General features: G+C 39.0%; 1 protein-coding gene and 1 long non-coding RNA gene across 4 annotated transcripts in view; one reads left to right on the forward strand and one right to left on the reverse strand.

The window, feature by feature from the left end:
* Positions 1–12,634, reverse strand: part of LOC106506761 — a 67,404-nt gene extending 54,770 nt beyond the window's left edge. Inside the window, exons 1-3 of the long non-coding RNA XR_002340463.1 lie at positions 11,858–12,634; positions 8,122–8,202; positions 1,547–1,684 (exon numbers count right to left, since the gene is read on the reverse strand). This is a non-coding gene — a long non-coding RNA (uncharacterized LOC106506761). The remainder of the gene's footprint in view (positions 1–1,546; positions 1,685–8,121; positions 8,203–11,857) is intronic.
* The window catches only part of PTN (pleiotrophin), an 89,338-nt gene that overhangs the window by 55,119 nt on the left and 14,799 nt on the right, over positions 1–19,420 (forward strand). For all 3 annotated transcript variants that reach the window (XM_013985586.2, XM_005673124.3, NM_214336.1), the window contains 3 exon segments: positions 13,020–13,135; positions 14,045–14,218; positions 16,418–16,579. In XM_013985586.2, coding sequence (XP_013841040.1) covers positions 13,021–13,135; positions 14,045–14,218; positions 16,418–16,579 — 451 coding nt within the window. In that variant the 5' untranslated portion in view covers position 13,020.

Below are 19,420 nucleotides of genomic sequence, written 5' to 3' on the forward strand. Positions count from 1 at the left end.
CTGATACATCTCTTGTGGCATATTCTTTGTAGCAAACTTTTCACCATTGTTAAAATACGAGGAAGATGCAAAGAATGAGGCAGACATAAGGAATCAAATGAAGTATCCTACAAAACTACAAGGTTACTTGATGTTTTAAACTAACCTGATGGAATGTTCTGGTTTTAGAAGATGTCACTAGGTCCCTAATGAAGTGAATTTGCCAGGCTTCTAACAAGATTTTCCTCTTTCCCAAAGCAACACTCTGCATAATCAATTAAGCCTTTCCTTGATTTCTTTTCTATTTTTTTTTCTGTTCTTTATTTTTTTAGTCAATGAGCTCAGCCCTAAATGAAAGCTGGAGTTGTATGAACTGAATTGGCTGGAAATAGTAGCTGAAAGGCGTGTAAATCAAAGCTGGCAAGTTTCAGCTCTTCCGTTCTTGAAGGAGAGACAAACTTCAATCCAAATGGCTTCCTGGGCAATTGTTTGATGATTCTAGCACTTTGTTCCTGGTATGGTACCAGGCATTAATAACTCAGCCTTTGCATGCTAAACCAAGGAAATACACATCACATCTTTACCTTGAAGTGGCTCAGGACCCATTTGGACACTTCCTAGCAGTGTGGGAACTGCATTAGAAGGGATTTTACATACTCCTGGTTGGGGGTGGGTGTGTTGAGAGGGTAGCCTTCAGGCTTTTTCATCTTTCCTGTTCTAGCCTTGCCTAGCTTGGGGCCTGAACTATAAATGGAGGGGAAACTAGGAGCTCTGAAGTCAGGCATCTCCATCTACTTTAGCAGTTATACGAAGGGCAAGGATTTCTAATATTTTTGCAGAAGATATGTATCTACAGCTATATCTCTCCATATAGATCTATTCACTTTCTATCTCTTTCTCTATTTCCATACATACACATTTTGGGGGTAAAAATTATTTGAAATTTTGCTTTGGGAAATTATTTGTCTTCAAGTAATTCATTTTTAGACTGTCACTAAGTGTATTCAAGAATTCCTGCAAATTCTTCCTAAGGTATAATATAAATAAAAAATTCACTATATGTGAAAAATAATCCCTGGATTAGATTTGCTCACTTTGTGGTATTCTTGAATACACCTAGTGACAGTCTAAAGACTGATAATAACACTTCGTTTTATAGCCATTATTAAACACTACTTTCGGGTCTTGTTATTTTTTTCTTTTAGAGACATCTTTTTTCTGTATATCGAACATTTCCTTTTTTTTTTTTTGAAGGTCTCCAAGAAGCCTGTGGGGGGCGGGGGGGTAGATGCTCTGAATATAGAAACCAATGGATGAAATAGCCACAGATGAAAGGGATTAGTTCCTGACTGTCTGTTCTGACTGTCTATTCTTCTTCACCAATTATCCCACCCCACCCCCACCATATTCTAGTTCAGAATAATACATCGTCAGTTCTCTGTTTACAGTTCGTTCAAGATTTTGCTCCAGTATTCAGAGTTCTTTGGATATACCTTATATAGATATGGCTAAAGAAAGGAGACTTACACCCATGGTGTACATTTCAGTTAGCAGAGGTTTTACATACCTCACATGTTTACAAGGATGTGCATGTCCTCTAAAAAGTAGTGAAGTCTCTTCTCTACCCACGAATAGCCTTCTGATAGGCAGAGAATTAAATATGGACTCTGTAGAGTTGTTCTTATATTCTGGTTCGTATCAGCTTCTAGAAAGGACAGAGCCAAATGTGGGTAAATTATTGAACAGTAAAAACAGTACATCACAGGCACTTTGTATTTGAACTTCCCTGTTCAACTCTGTGGTTAAGAACACAGTTCTAATTTGGTTTTGACTGGTTTAGGTTCAAAGTCTCCTTTTTTTTTTTTTTTTTTTTTAAAGTTGAAAGTGGGGCCTGACAGTCCACATTTCTAATAAGCTGCCAGGAGATGCTGGTGCTGCTGGTTCTTAGAGTAGTGTTTTGTGGAGCAAGGGCTTCAGAAGGAAGCTTAGAGCTTTATAAAAACACAAAGTAGCCACTGCCTGGCACTCTGAATCACAACCAAAGGAAGTGCGATGGTGTCTCATCTCTCTCATTCTTTTATGAATAAAGGATTCCTTCTTCTAACCCAAATTATCTGAAAGAGTCCCATGGGATTTTATTTCTGATGTGAATTATTGTCTTTACTGTCAATTCCATGAGCAGGGACCTAGTCCCTCCACCCTTGGACAGAGTCTTTTTCCATTGCACCGCAGTGATTCCTTACTGCTAATTGCCATAGGCACTTACTGTAGAATTTGACCTTGTTCACCATTTCTTATTTCTTGAAACTTCCCATTTGCTTGGTTTCCGTGATCCAGCTTCCTTTGCTTGCCTCTCCTCCTCAGCTGCTACATCTGAGTCACTTAGGTAAGAACTAGAATTCTTCATCTCTTCTGTACATCCTCGATTCTTACTTTCTATCTTCCTCCTCTATGGTTTATTTAGGAAATCTCAAGTTCACCTACTAATTCAAATAGCATATGTTGACTTCACTTTAATTTTGAACTAAGGATCAGAACTGTCTTCCAGATCCATAACTACTGTCTCTTTCAACCTAGATGTCCCACTGATACCTCAAATTCAACATGTACAAACAGAGCCTTACTATCTTTCCTTAACATTATTCATTTCAGCCTTAGTGACTGATCTGAAAAGTAAGGATAGTAAAAGAACCTAAATAATCAGATGTCTGAGAATTAATATATTAATGTATTATATTAATTATGTTGCATGTATTAATCCATATTATACATTCTGATATTTAATATATGTCAGTTGCAGAGAACACCGTCCTTAGGACAGATCATGGTATCACTTACGAAACTTTAAAACCATATTCTCTATGTTGGCACTTATCTCTGGATTGAAGATTAGAATCTGGGAGATGTCCTAGATTTTTCCTTCCATAATGTATTTGGTCAATGTGATAAGTCCAATACATTTTATCTCTTAAATAACTTTTCTTTTTCTCTTTACTTCCTTTCCAGTGTCACAGTTTAGGTTTTCATAGTGTCTTACTTGGATCATGCAAATGCCCTTTTCTTAGCCACCCTGAGTCAAGGCTCATCACCCTCCAATCACTCTGCTTACTGGTTGCTGATTTTCTCTCAGATTCACAGCTGGTCGGGGTCCTCCTTCGCTCAAAATTCTTCATATTTCTCTTGGGGAAATATCTAATTAGTTGGGTTGTATGATAGGTGTATATTTAAATTCTTTAAAAACTGCCAAGATGATTTTCAAAGTGGTTGCAGCCAGCAGATGATGACAGTTAAGAGTTACTTTCGTTCCTTGCCAACACTTGGTGTGGTTAGTCTTTAACTTTCAATCGGCGGAGTGGGTTTGTAATTTCCTAATAATGTTGGACATCTTCTGATTTGCTTATTTGTCATTTGCAGATATTTTTTTTTTGAAAAATATTCAATTCTTTTGTCCATATTTTTATGTTTTCTCCTATTGAGTTGTAAATGCTCTTTATGTATTCTAGATAGAAACCCTTTGATGGATACATATTTACAAATATACAGTTATGTAGTTGATACTTGTATCCTACAACATTATTGAATTCCCTTATTAGTAATGGTAGCTTTTTTTTTTTTTTTTTTTTTTGATGGGGGGATTGCACTGAATTGTAAATAGGAACCTATTTCTTGCCAGCTCTTTGGTAATTCTAGGGATCAAAGTAAGAGACCTGTTATAGACTCTCTGATAAAATCAAAATTTACTGGTTAAGATTTTCTGTGATTTCTTTGTGGTCAAAAGTAATGCTTAATTACTGGTCCCTTCAACAAATTTAGACCCCTTTTCAAAATTCTCTCTTGCCAGGTGTAACACTTTCATTAGGTGTCTAACCTTTGTGACAAATACAGAACTTCTCTGAGTTGATGCTGCCCGTGAAATCTTTGCCTCACACAGCCATACGATATTTATTCTTTAGCTCCTCTCATATAATAATGTGAAATACTTATTTTATTTTATTTTTATTAAATTATCATTTATTTACAATGTTGTACCAATTTCTGCTATGCAACAAAGTGACCCAGGCATAAATATATATGTCTGTATACATATACATGAATATATATGTATATATACATTCTTTTGTTCATATTATCTTCCATCATGTTCTATCCCAAGAGACTGGATATAGTTGCCTGTGCTATACAAAGATGAAGAAATATTCTTCTAATGCTTAGCAGGATGTTAGTGAACATGAAACTGCATGCTGTCCTGTTAATTATATTTTTGATTGAGGAGTTCCTGTCATGGCGCAGCGGAAACGAATCTGACTAGGAACCATGAGGTTGTGGGTTCAATCCCTGGCCCTGCTCAGTGGGTTAAGGGTATGGCATTGCCCTGAGCTGTGGTGTAGGTTGCAGACGTGGCTTGGATCTGGCGTGGCTGTGGCTGTGGTGTAGGTAGGCAGCTGTAGCTCCGATTTGACCCCTAGCCTGGGAACCTCCATATGCTGTGGGTGTAGCCCTAAAAAGACAAAACAAACAAAAACCAAAAAAACCCACTATTTTTGATTGAGTCACTTCATCTGAACAAATAGTTATTAGTCAGATGCCATCTGAACTCAGTAGTTAATAAAGTTGTACTTGATTATTTAGAAGAGCATGAGAATGTGGTAGTAATCCTGAAGGAAATACTTTTTTTTTTTTTTGCCTTTTCTAGGGCCACTCCCACGGCACATGGAGGTCCCCAGGCTAGGGGTCTAATCAGAGCTGTAGCTGCCAGCCTATGCCAGAGCCACAGCAACTCGAGATCCGAGCCACATCTGCCACCTACACCATAGCTCACAGCAACGCCAGATCCCTAACCCACTGAGCAAGGCCAGGGATCTAACCCACAACCTCGTGGTTCCTAGTTGGATTTGTTAGCCACTGAGCCACAATGGGAACTCTGGAAATACCTTTTTATTTGAAGCTGAGATCCACATATTTTTTAAAATGTGGTTTCTTATTGGGCAAGGCTGAATGAATATGGACTTGGGTTTTCAGTCAACATGGGGCATTTATCCATAACTTATTAACACCATTGACTCTTGCTTTAAGAAACTAATTCAGGGGAGTTCCTGTCATGGCTCAGCGGAAACAAATCCTGTCCATGACGTTGTGGGTTTGATTCCTGGCCTTGCTCAATGAATTAAGGATCTGGCGTTGCCATGAGCTGTGGTGTAGGTCACAGATGTGGCTCAGTTCTGGCGTTGCTGTGGCTGTGGTGTAGGCCGGCAGCTGTAACTCAGATTCTACCCCTAGCCTGGGAACTTCCACATGCACTGGGTGCAGCCCTAAAAAGAAAAAAAAAAAAAAAAAAAAGAAAAAAGCAAAAAAAAGAAACTAATTCAGTTTGCCAATTCAGACACTTTTCTTTTGATTTTTTCCTAACCCAAACTGATAAATATTCCTTCAACTTCACAGAAGAGTTTTTGCAAAAATACTAGACACTGCTCTTTTATCATAAATAACCTTTGTTTTAGTTACAGCACCTGAAACTAACACAACATTGTAAATCAACGATACCTCAATAATTTTTTTTTTTTTAAAGAAGATATATATACACTCTTCCACCTCCACTCTCTCCTCTAAGGGCCACAAGAGACACCACTGCTGGAGCATCTATGGCATGCCTGACAAGATGCCAAGAATTTTATATCTGTTATCTCAGTGTAATCTTTAAACAAACCAAGGGTCTGCATAATAAAACTCGAGATTTCCTTTGAGGAGGGAAAGGGAGTGACTGCTTTGTCTGGATCACAGATGTCGTACGTGATGACACTTGGGTGGAAGAAATCTGGCTGACTCCAGAGCCCCTTCTCTTTCCCAGTATTAAAAAAAAAATGTTTTTAATGCTTTATGATTTTCTGTCATATTTTCCTCATAATTTAATCACACTTGTTATATACTGTGTGTTTGATGTCTGATAAGAATACATAATCACGTCAAACTTTACTGTATGCAAAGTACGGGATAGTTAAAACATACACTTATAAATTTCCTATCACAAAATTGCTTGTTATTTTTGCTATCATGAGTAAGGCATTTGCATGCTCAAAATGTATTTTGTATTTATATCTCCTACCTGAGGCATTTTCCCATTTCTACCTTTTGAAAAAATACCATTTTGTACCATCATATCCCCTGCTGGATATGATAAACCTTCAGATGGGCCAGACAGGTGACTTTTAAATGTAATTTTTTTCCTTGAAAAATGAAACCTTTCAAGGAAGCTAATAAGCAAAGTAGTTAAAGAGGAGCTTGCTGCTCTAGTTGAAGCGGAGATAAGGGTAGGAGATATGGGGTCCGAGGGGTGGCTTTCAACACACCTGCTCGGGATCTGTTAACGCCTTGCCACAGCCCTTGACCTCCCCAGAAGCACAGATGTTTGAAAAATCACTGCTTTAGCAACTTTATTTTTCTCATGAAAATCAGAAGGGATTTTTTTTTTTTTTTTTTGTCTTTTTGGGGCCACACCCACGGCATATGGAAGTTCCCAGGCTAGGGGTTGAATCCAAGCTGTAGCCGCTGGCCTACATCACAGCCACAGCAACGTGAGATCTGAGTTGCATCTGTGACCTACACCACAGCTCACAGCAATGCCAGATCCTTAACCCACTGAGCAAGGCCAGGATTGAACCCATGTCCTCTTGAATACTAGTTGGGTTTGTTTCCACTGAGCTATGATGGGAACTCCACAAGGGATTTTTTTTTTTTTTAATCTGTGTGTGCATAAAGTTTCTGAGTATAAAGTTTTCAAGTCTTTAGGCTTATTCTTCCCTTCCAATTATAGTACTTAGGGTAATAAACACCCCCAAATGAAGCAAAGTACATAGAATAGCCACACTGCTGATAAACAAAAATAAAAGCAAAGCCAAAAGAGTAACCAATGTACTACCTGGATGACTGGTTGAGGGTGGGGGCTGCCCCTTTGGGGGTGACTTAGGATCTTGGTCATGTGTATACAAGATACAGGCTTTTCCTCTCTCCCTGACTTCCTTTGCTTTTCTTCTCCAGACCAGTTAAGGGCACTTTCAACCTTCCTCCCTCACTTCTGCAAGGATTAATTCATTTCCTCTCTCTCCTTCTGAGATCCAACCACTGTTACTTGCTACTGAATCCTCTATTCTAATCACATTTTTGTCACTGAATATATTATAAACATCATCTCCACACATTCACTTATTTCATCCCTTCTCCCTGAAGTTTCCTTCCTTCTCTCCTTTCTTTATTTAGGAGACTTCAAGTGTTTTTCTCCCCCCAAACAGTTAAAATATACCCCAACCCTCTACTTCATTCAACTTGTTAAGCAAAACTACCACTTGAACTGTGTCCTCAGCCCCAAACACATACTTTCTTCATGATATTTACCACGGGGATCATGACACTCATCCCTCTTCCTTTTCTCCCACTTAGAACTCTTTGGGGGGGGGCTGAACCCCACTTATTTATCATGTTTCCATGCCCAACATACACCCGGCCCTTAGTAGTTGCTCTGAAAATCAGTGAATAGATGTCCAAGGAAAATGCCCTAAAAATATCACACTTCCTCCTGCAGGAACCACCGTGTCATGAAAATATTTCAGCCTCAAAGTTCCCTGTTTTCGAGATATTCAGTGATATAAAATTAAGTGCAGTCACTGAAATTAGGTTCTGGTTTATCAATTGATTTGATAGGCACTTATTTAAAATTAAAGATGGAACACTGCTGATTGCTGTGCTGTGAGTAGAGTATACCTAAGGTCATGTACACACAGGCTGGGGATACATTCTCTTCAAGGCTTAGTGTTTAAATAAGGCAGTTTAACAAGGTCAAAGTGAGGGACTGATTTAGCAACAGATTCCATTATAAACACAATGGCTATTATACGAGACATTAGGAATCTAAGGCAATGATCAAACCATTTGGGGATAAATCAATATGAGTGTTTTATGACTTGGAGAGGAGTGAAAATTAAGAAAAGTGACCTATAGATAAGGAAAGATAAAATTAAAACTATTGAACTGCCTATAGGAACAAATATCTCTCAAAACTAACTTAGGAGACAGAAGAAATTATTAGTATTAAGTAAACCAATCAAGTGAAAATATAAAACAAAAGCATGTTAAATTTCATTCATATTTTACCTGATTTTCAACATGGAGCCTCTTGACTTCTGTGAACTTCAAGGGAATACTGAGGATGAAGGTCCTTGAGTTTATTTTAACCTTTCAAGAAGTCAAAAAGCAGAATGAATTTATGCCCTAATAAAGCTAAACGAGTCTTTAGTTGGCATTAGTTAAAACACATCTCTGTCTTTTTAAAATTTTTCGTCTTTGCTTTTAGATAATATCAAATCACTCAAAGTGTAATGCTTGCTATTTCTTATTAAAAGAAGTACTTCCCTTTGGTACATAATAAGAGTGTAGGGGTGAATTAACTATATTCAGTGACTAATGATATATTTCTTGGTATTCTGGATTAGCTTTGTGTCCATAACTTGATTTTCACAACAAACCTCTTAAATTGTTATTATAATCACTCTCACTTTGTAGATGTCAAAACAGAGGTTCAAATGGTTGTGATTTGCTCAAGAAATTCCAAAAATCATATGGTGGAGCTGGAGTTTAAGCCAAATCTTCTGCCTCTAAAACCAATGTCAGTCATTCCAAGGAGATCACTAAGAGACAGTGTCCAACATCCTCGCCTTATGTTTACACCAGATGTTAATGATGTCAATCATCTTTAAAGATTCCAGATCCTATTTAAAAAGAAGGCTCTTTTCTTTCTCATCAGCAATTTCTCTATAGAAGTGACACGAGGATTGAGCGAAGTGGCCAGGACTGAATAAATTAACGCTTTTCCCCCGAGTTGGCTTCTTTAACTAATTTCCTTTCATATTTGAGCTTCATTCTTATTAATGGTTGAGATAACAATGATTCCAGACACCAGCATCCTTCTTTAGTAGTCTTCAACTTAACCATTAAATCCTTTGAAATTGAATCTGCCAGAGTAAGTACAATGAAACCTACCACCACAGCAAGGCACCAGCATGCTCCTTGGGTTTTTGGATAATTTGAGTCACCCCTTTTCTAAACCCTCTTACTCTTTTCTTTTAAATAACCTTTGCTCATTTGCTCTACCCAGAAAAATCCTAAGCTGTCAAAATATAGGCTTATGCAGAATGGCGGGCAAAACAGGAGGAGAGGGGAGAGAGGTTGAGGAGAAAGATATTATTCTACTCAAACAATTGCTGATCACATATTTTACACATTTTCCTTGCATACGTGGAATTGCATGCATTTTTCTTTAAAAGTTGAAATTAACCATTTGGCCAGTAAGATTCTGAAATTTTCTGAATTAATAGGACAAACACTATAGAATAGAGTGCACTTCCATTCTATTCATTCTCCAACTTTTTTATTTTTATTTTTTTATTTCCCCAATACATTATTTTTTTTTCTACTGTACCGAAAACAAAAAGACAACTTATAGAATGGGTGAAAATCGTTTCAAACAGTGCAACTGACAGGGCTTAATCTCTAAAATACACAAATGACTTACAGAACTCGACAGCAAAAAAGCCAACAACCCAGTTGAAAAATGGGCAAAAGACCTGAATAGACATTATTCCAAGGAGGATACACAGATGGCCAACAAGCACATGAAAAAATGCTCAACATCACTGATTATTAGAGAAATGCAAATCAAAACTACCATGAGATACCACCTCACACCAGTCAGAATGGCCATCATTAATATGTCCACAAATTATAAATGTTGGAGGAGGTGTGGAGAAAAGGTGGTGGAAATGTTAGCTGGTACAACCACTATTGAGAACAGTATGGAGATACCTTAGAAAACTATACATAAAACTACCATATGAGCCATCAATCCCAGATTTGGGCATATATCTGGACAAAAAAGACACATGCACCCACATGTTCACTGCAGCACTATTCACAATAACCAAGACATGGAAACAACCTAAATGTCCATCAACAGACAATTGGATTAGGAAGATGTGGTATATATACACAATGGAATACTACTCAGCCACAAAAAAGAACTAAATAATGCCATTTGCAGCAACATGGATGGAACTAGAGACTCTCATACTGAGTGAAGTAAGTCAGAGAAAGACAGATACCATATAGTATCATTATATCTGAAATCTAATATACGGCACAAATAAACAATTCTCCAACTTTCATCCCAATCCCTCTATCCCTCCTCCGTCTTTGCTCTCACTATAGTTAAGATCACTTGTTGAATAGACCATTCTATGATGCCAAAAAGTGGATGGTCAGGAAATTCTGGCCCTGCGAGACTTTTTTTATTGAAATTAAGTGAATTTGACTTGATTGAGAGAAAGCTTTTTGAAAATAATTATAAAAGTTAGAGCTGGGCAATGTCAAACTAGAAATGCTGAGGTTAAAGTAGCCAGTGATAGCACCTTTCTATTAATAACTCTGTGTGTGCATGTGTTATTTATGGAAGAGTTCTTTCTGTTTCCGCTGAATGGCCGTGTTTCTTCAGTGACCTCTCTTTCTGCTGTATGTGTACTAGGCTCTGCAAGGATCACTTCATCACTTGTTCAGAAAGTCCTCTCAAGAGCTGGGCTTTCATGATGGATATTTCCGCATTCGCACAATCATCTAATTCACAATCTAAATACTTCAGGTATTCGTAGGTAATCATTAAAAATAAAAGTATATTCCAACTTGGAAACAAATACTTAAAAATTTGAAAGTTCTGTATTTAAATGTTAACACACCCTTTAAGGAGAGTGAAGTGAAACATCTCTGCCTCCAAGTGGTTAGTCACTGAGAGCATGTTGTCTGTCACACAGCCTTTGAAGAAAACAACCAGGAGACCTTAAGTGGTTTACATTAAAGCTAATAATTGTAAATGATATTGGAATATGTGATGTATGTCCTGTAGTATAAATGCACTGGGGTATTCAACTCTGAGAAGACTTGCCAACCAGTAAGTCTAGACTGGCTTCTCTTATCATTCACGTCTAATGAAAGTCCTAGGAAAAGCCTCAGAGTCAGAACTTTTCTGTCTGATGGTCAGTGAGGTATAGTTATAAAATTTAGCATTCAGAGGAGGAACAAAGCACCTAATTTTAGATTTTAGAAAGCAATGGAGATGCTGAGCAGCTAATTAGGACTTGTGATTTAGCGAAAGGACCAAATGACCAAAATAGTGACTTTAACTGGTAGAAGAAATGTGATTCATCCATACATAGAATCCAAAGTCACTCATTATATATTTTGGATATTAATCCCTCGGCAGTCACTTCATTTGCAAATATTTTCTCCCATTCTGTGGGTTGTCTTATGGTTTCCTTTGCTGTACAAATTAAATTTAAATTAGGTCCCATTTATTTATTTTTGTTTTTATTTTCATTACTCTTAGGAGTGGATCAGGGAACTCTCCCAATAGTCTGTGATTATCTGTATGGGAAAAGAATGTGAAAAAGAATGGATGTATTATGTATGTGCATAACTGAATTACTTTGTTGTACAGTAGAAATTAGCCTGTTATAAATCAACTATACTTCAATAAAACTTTAAAAAATGAAAAAAAGTCATTCATAAAAAAACACTAATAAAGAATAGCATTTCCAATGTCACATAAAAGGGAAAAATTCACTGACAAGGATATTATTTCATAGCTATGATTGAATGAAGAAAAGCAAATTGCAGAAGAGAGTAATCTCAGCACCTTATATATGAGCAGTTTTATTGTTCATACTCAAGAGAATGTAAAATCACCTAAACTAATCTCTACCGCTTCAAAAAAAAATGTTCAGAGTTAATGGCCATAGGTCATTACTGTCATTATTATACGAAGTATGAAATACCATGAACATACCAGATGACTGCCAGGTGAGTGGCTGCAGCCAGTGACGTGTGTAGCTTCAAGAAGTGGATGTCCTGGGGCTTGGACTGAGGCTCCCAAGTCTGCTGTGTCAAGGTGACCACTTGTGACACGAGGCTGTCACAGGTAACTTCAAGTTATAGGAGAGTCTTTCTAATGAGTCTTTCCTGGGATTTTGATTCAGATCAAATGTGGAGAATTTCAAATCATGAGTGAGTATAAATTCTTCATTCCATCCTAGAATTTAGAGGATTTTCACCACATGAGAGTTTACAAAAGTGTTCTTGATATATATCAAAGGGGCCAGCTCTACTTCTGTTTCGTGCTTCACTCTTTGGTGGACCAGTGAAAAATGGAACAAGGATGATAAGATAATCATGACCATGAAAATGATTTTAAAAATCAGATATCAGTCATTAATGATGCATCTAAAGATAACAGCAAACCTATCCTTGTGCAGATAATCCATTCATTGTGTCCATTCAATTATCCACATGGACTACAGCACCATGCTTGTTTCTAGGAATGGCCAGGAGTTGTAAGGATGGCTGTAGTTACTGACATTACCAAGTGTCAGTATCAGCAAGACTTACTGTAGGAGTCTGTTCAAACACATGCCATCAAAATTCTTTGAGACATAATTCTTGAGTCATACTTAGCAAACGGTGGTGTGTGAAGTCTTCTACGGAAAACAGTTGTATTTAATTAGTGAATACATGACTGATTGCAGAAGAACACATTTCAGAGACTGTTGGAGAAGATAGGACTGCTTCATGATATAAAATTTCTTTTTTTCTTTTTTTTTTTGTCTTTTTTTATTTTAGGGCCACACCCGCAGTGTGTGGAGGTTCCCAGGCTAGGGGTGGAATAGGAGCTGTAGCCACTGGTCTACACCCCAGCCACAGCAACGTCAGATCTGCGTGGCCTCAACAGATCCTTAAACCCACTGAGCGAGGCCAGGGATTGAACCCACATCCTCATGGATACTAGTGGGGTTTATTAACCACTGAGCCACAATGGGAACTCCTGATATAAATCTTCTTAAAATCGAGTATTCCAGAAATGGAAAATGGAGGCCTTCATCAGGGAGTTCAGTGCGCCTTCCTCTCTGACCTGGGTTGACACCCCTGTCTTCTGTTTCTCTGTTTATTCCCAGAATGCAGACCCCACAGTTCCTGCAGCAGCGTCGAAAATTTGCAGCTGCCTTCTTGGCATTCATTTTCCTTTTGGCAGTTGTGGATACCGCTGAAGCAGGAAAGAAAGAGAAACCAGGTAAGCAATACGGTTATGAGCACGAAACTCTTCCTTAAGTAATGTCCCCTTAATCCAACTACCTGATTTTGTCCTTTCTCCTTCCCTCCCCCTCCCTCCGTCATTTTCTTCCTACCTTTCCTCTCTCCAAGTATTCAGAGGAACCTAAGAGACATCCCCTCTCACTTCCATCCCCCTCAACTGTAAGTCCTAAAAAAGGGATGAGGATCATTAACTTGAGCCGCATGACAGTGATCACAGTAAAGACCACAGCAGCAGCTACTGCGTTTGGAAAACCGACCAGCAGCGATCAGGTGTTTTGCTTATGCTCATACCTTCCTCCCAAAGAGTCCTAAAAGGAATTTTTGTTTTATCTCATATTGAAAAAGGAGGAAGGCGAAGCTCAGAGAGGATGAAGCACCTTTTCTATGTCACTCCCCTTGTCCTAAGGGGCTGTGCAGCTGGGAGTCTGTTTACAGCTGCGTCCACCACACTCGCCTTACGCTATTCCTCCTGTACGAGAAAGGAACGTTGAGACATGCGTCGAACTGGCTAACCTGACAACTCTTACTTCTCATAGACTAGTTTCTCATTTTTCAGGTTTAACTGACTTTGACCATCTTCTCTTTTTACAGAAATGTTTGCTTCTAAAAGGAGAGATCAGTGAATCACTTAGCACAGTCCTTGATACATAATAAGAATTAAAATGAATAACAGTTCTAGCTCCACAGTTTTCTTTCTCCCTTCTCTTGGTCATTGGTTGATTGAACCATTCAGCTAACACCTATCAAGTTCCTACTCTTACTGAACACTGAAGACAAAGGTAAAATGCCCAGACCATGCAATTAAGGAGATCAGGAATGGACTTAGTTATATCTAGGAGTTAAAGATTTTTCTGGATGTTGATTATTTTTCTTTCCTCCCTTCCAGAAAAAAAGGTGAAGAAGTCTGACTGTGGAGAATGGCAGTGGAGTGTGTGTGTGCCCACCAGTGGGGACTGTGGGCTGGGCACCCGGGAGGGCACCCGGACTGGAGCTGAGTGTAAACAAACCATGAAGACCCAGAGATGTAAGATCCCGTGCAACTGGAAAAAGCAGTTTGGAGGTAAGTCCCACCCCTGCAGTCCTGTTGATGTCATCTTCTACCCTGAGATAATTCTTGCATTCTTCTACCAAATACCTTTTTGAGGTCGATTCTATTTATTTTAACACATTTATTTTCTCAGATGCAGCCTAACCGGGCACTTTGCCTACCCCCAGGTACCTCATTTTCAGTACTACTAGCATGGGAGGGCTCAGATAATTTTTTTGTCCTGGATGGAGGGTTATTCTGTGCACTGTAGGGTATTTAGCTGACTCTCTGGCTTTTACCCATGAGTTTCTGGGAGCATGCCCTCCACCTTACCAACTGCAGCAACTGAAAATATCTCCAGTGTAATCCAGTTATAATGGAAAAAAATAAAAATCATTACACACACACACACACACACACACATATAAAGAAAATTCCTCCAGATAGTGCTGCACATTTCCTGGGGTGAGTGGGGGGTGCAATAGTCCCTGACTGAGGCCACAGGCTTTACCAATAGGGATAGAAATGAACCCTTGATCCCTCTTAACAGTGTTCTCTTTCCTTCTTCTATTTCTAGATTCCTTCTGTCTCCCCTTCCTTTTTTCTTATTTATTCTCCTTCTCCCGATCTCTTTCTGTCACTTGCAGGCCCTCTCTCTCTTTTGCTCTCTCTCCACTTTCCACATGGGTTTGTAGATTCACTTTCCAAACCCAGCAGGGTTGCTGTGAGCCCCTTTTCATAGATTTTTCTCTCACCAAATACTGCCAGTTTCATGCTGACTTCATCTACCTACTTGAGAAGAATCTTTCAACTCCTTCAACTTTAAACCCACCACTGAACACCCAGTTCCTTGATTTTTTCACATGCCTAGTGGGACACGATGCCCCAGATATTCTCCCTGGTCTACAGGAAGGTGCTTTGACCTAGTGACCAATGGAGAAGAATAATGAATAGACACACTATATCTTTTTCATTCTTTATAACTTTGGGGGTTATAACTTTTTATGAGTAGAGGTAAATTCTGTAAAAGGATGGTAAAATTCAGATACATTTAATCTTGAATTGTATATGGATACCCTAAGAATGATATGCAAAATGTCTTAAAAACTGTGTCTTCAAGGTCTTGTGTCTAGAATATATAAGAACTCTCAAAACCAACAATCCAGTTAGAAAGTGGGCAAAAGATAGGAACAAACATTTTACTGAAGGGGATAAATACATGGCAAATAAACATTTGAAAAAGTGTTCAATATCTTTTTCCTATTAGAGAAATTAAAATGAACACCAATGAGCTATCATTCTGTATTACCTATTAGAATGGCTAACATTAGAAATCACATCAGATGCTAGTGAGGATGCAGAGAAACTAGATCATGCATGCATTGGTGATGGGAAGGTACATACAGAAGCCACATTGGAAGAGAGAATGGTAGTTTTTCACAAAACGCAACTTGTATTTACCATACAATGCAGTGGTCTCACTCTAGAGAAATGGAAACTTATGTTCCTATAAAAATCTATACAGCAATGTATATTGCAGCTTTACTTGTCATAGCCAAAATCTGGAAAGAACCCAGATGTCCTTCCACTAGTGAATGGCTAATCAGCTGGGGTACATCTGTACCACAGAGTACTACTGAGCAATAAAAGGAATAGGCTACTGATACACACAACTTGGATGGACGTCCAGGAGATTTTACTGAGGGCAAAGAGCCAGTCTCAAAAGCTTACAAACTATATGATTCCATTTAAGTAACACTCCTTAAATAACAAAATTATAGACATGGAGAACAGATAATTGCCAAGGGCAGAGGAGGTGGGAAAGGAAGAAGGTAGCTAAGCTATGATGTAAGAGGATAACCCACGGGGCCCTTGGGTTAGAACTTGTGTGAATATTAATGGTTGGGTGTTCATATTTATCTGCACACAGAACTAAATGTTCGCACACATATACACACTGAGTGTATGTGAAACTGGGGAGACCTAAGGAACTTCTATGGGATGTGTCCACTCAATTTTCTGGTTGTGCCTTTCGACTGTAGTCACACAGGTTATAACCACTGAGGGAATCTGGGTGCAGGGTATATGGGGATGCTCAGTATCCTTTCTTACAACTGCATGTGAACCTACACTTACCTCACTATAAAAAGTTGAAAACAGAAGTGTGTCTAATTTTTGGCACTCCAAGAGGAATTCAGAGATTTCTGTTTGGTCCTGCCTTCCTGCCTCTAGCGGAGTGCAAATACCAGTTCCAGGCCTGGGGCGAATGTGACCTGAACACGGCCTTGAAGACCAGAACCGGAAGCCTGAAGCGAGCTCTCCACAACGCCGACTGCCAGAAGACAGTCACCATCTCCAAGCCCTGTGGCAAAGTGACTAAGCCCAAACCTCAAGGTAGGCTCTGCCTTTGCACCATGACACTACATGTTTAATGTGGCTGGATTGATGGACTCAGGCAAGACCTTCAGATGTGCAAACTCAAATTTTCCAGAAGGAAATCTTGGGTGAATTTCTTTAAGGAAAGGGATTGAAAAAAAAAATACACTGAGCATTACACAAGTACTTTACAGCAGGCAATTGATGAGTTCAACTTGAAGTGCTCTGCCCAGACTGGGGAACTAGAGCAGTCTTCTAGCACAAATAAACAACTTAGCAAAATAGGCCAATTAAGACAGCTGTATGTTGACAATATATCCAAGTCCTAAATCAGGACTACATCCTGACAAATACGAACAAACTTAGGCAGTTCACAAGGCTGAAAATTCAAAATCGAGTCTTTCTTAGATTATCAACATCTACAGTTTTCAGGAAATCAGTTATTTTATCTCTTTCCTTGTCTACCACATCACTTGATAGGGTCTGTATGTCTATTCCTCCTTTCAAAGTCTTCATATTTGTTTAGTTAGATTAACGTACCAAGTTCATTTGTCTTGGAATTTCAAAATTATGTAGAGCTATCTTTCTATTCATACCCAGAAAATTAGACTCTGCTCTCATGCTGGAGAAAATAAACTACACCAAACGTCATGGCTGTGTTTTCACACAAACAAAATCCCAGCTGAGGGAAGACAAGGAGGTATTACACTCTTAGGTCATGGTTGTGTGAGCCGAGTTACATCCTCCAAATTCAGATGTTCATGCCCTAACTTTCAGTACCACAGAGACTGTACCTGGAGAGAGGGCCTTGAAAGAGGTACCTGGAATTAAATGAAGTCATGTGTGTGGACCCTGATCCCCTATGACTGGCATATAGGACTAGGAGATTAGGACACATAAACACTGAAGGAAGTCTGAAAGCATCCCCTTTACATTTTAGAATGGAGTGTGAAGATGTTGGTAAGGCTGTGACGACTCAGCACTAAATTGAGGAAAGGTGGGAGGACATCCCCCTTGTGGGAAAATTATTGTGATTAGATTATTAATGAGGCTAAAAGATTAACAGACTTGCATAGGGAAAGTGCTTAATATCTAGAATTGCAATCTAAATTTGGGGAAATTAAGTTTTCCAGTTGCTTTGATTAAAAAATTGTCTTTAAATTTATTACACTTCAGTTTAACAGCATTATCTTTTGAGGTAAAGAAAGGGTCCTTCCTATTGCTATGTCAATATTGTACAAACTCTGTACTCTAGCCCTTGTTCACAATTTCAGCGATGCCCGGTACCAGATTGGAGATCCTATCCAAAGTCTCTCTTTTGTTGGAATCCCACTTAATCTGAAGAGAGCTGTTTGTCATCCACTTCTAAATTATATGCTCAGAAGAAGGGAGACTATTGATATTCTTAGGTAGATACAAGAATTGAAAGACGCACAATTGGAATGTAGTTTTCTTTGGGATGGGGATAGATTGCTCTGGGGAAGGTCACTGATTGACTGAAAGATTGTAACTAGAGTTTGCTTAATCATTGCCAGAATGTGGCAGAGATAAATTAGTGAGCAATCATGTTGGGCGCTTGAGATTTTAATTTCTTAGGAAAAGAGATTGAGAGCATTAATTAAAATTCTTAATTAAGAAAATCCTGTATCTGTCAGAGTTTTTTAGCTGCAGCAAGATCTATTCTAGCTAGTGAGGCAGAAAGGGGTTGATTGAAGAATATCATATAGCTTACAGAATCTCCAGAGGGGCCAGAGTATTTGACGTGGATCCAGCAATACTGCAAGAAGGCAACAGATCCAAGAGATGTGTCTAATCACACCATATGTGACTGATATGGCAGAGATACTCTTGCTGAAATTACTCACTGCTCAGCACACTATAAGGCTAAGAACTGGACACTGGAAACTTCATCTCTGTACCCAGACACTCCTACCTCCTTTCTTGCCAAAATAGCCAGTCTCCCCAAATTTGACCTTATTTTCTGCTTGTTCACTTCTACCTCTAAGACTCATTTAAGGGTGCCTGCAGAGTGGAAACTAGGTCACATATAAAATCCTGCCACAAGGGAGTCTGGGAAATGTCTTTAACCTTCTGAATTCTACCTCTAAATATGAGAAGAGAAGCTGAAAGGGATTTGTTTTGGTATTTAGTAAGTGATCTGCCAGGAGCTGGGGAGTATGCAGGAATGTCACGATGTGTTGGACTGCATCTTTACTCCTAGTCCTCTCTCCTTCTGGGCTAGAAGAGGCATTGATGCCATTTCTAGGATAAGAAGTTGCTGAGAGCAATCATATTGGGCCAGTGGAGTATCCCACTGAAGGGTGAGTTAGGTCTCATTAGAGCCACTTTTCATTTTTTGTTGAGTCATTACAGCCTTTACATTAAAAAACAATGCCCAGGGATAACTGCACTGTGAACAATGGGAGAGAAAGTAGGGATCATGGCCAGTCTGGGCAGACAGTGCTATATCAAAAAAGGTCGGAGCAAAGAACCCTATAGAGGGCATAATATAACTCTTCTCCAAGCCACTGCAAGTGTTGCTTAGTGGTCCCCTTGGAGGATGGACTCCCTGTAGAATTAGAAGATGGCTAAGCTGGGTGGGGCCGGCAAGATGGGCTCGTGTGTGGGGGAGCTGTGACCCCATAGGCAGACTGGTCTGTGGGAGCAGGTGCAGCCCAGCAGTAACCATCACCAGAATGCAGAGTCAAAGATGAGGCTGAGGTGGGGGTTTGTGTGAAAGGTTCCTAGAAGAGCTAAGATTTGCCCAGGTGCCACAAATGATATAGCCTAATGATCGTCTTGGACCATTCAAGAATCTTGAGTGATCGTTGATGCGGAAGTTATGAGTTACTTTATAAT

Source organism: Sus scrofa, chromosome 18 (genome assembly GCF_000003025.6).
Source record: "Sus scrofa isolate TJ Tabasco breed Duroc chromosome 18, Sscrofa11.1, whole genome shotgun sequence".
NCBI lineage: Eukaryota > Metazoa > Chordata > Mammalia > Artiodactyla > Suidae > Sus > Sus scrofa.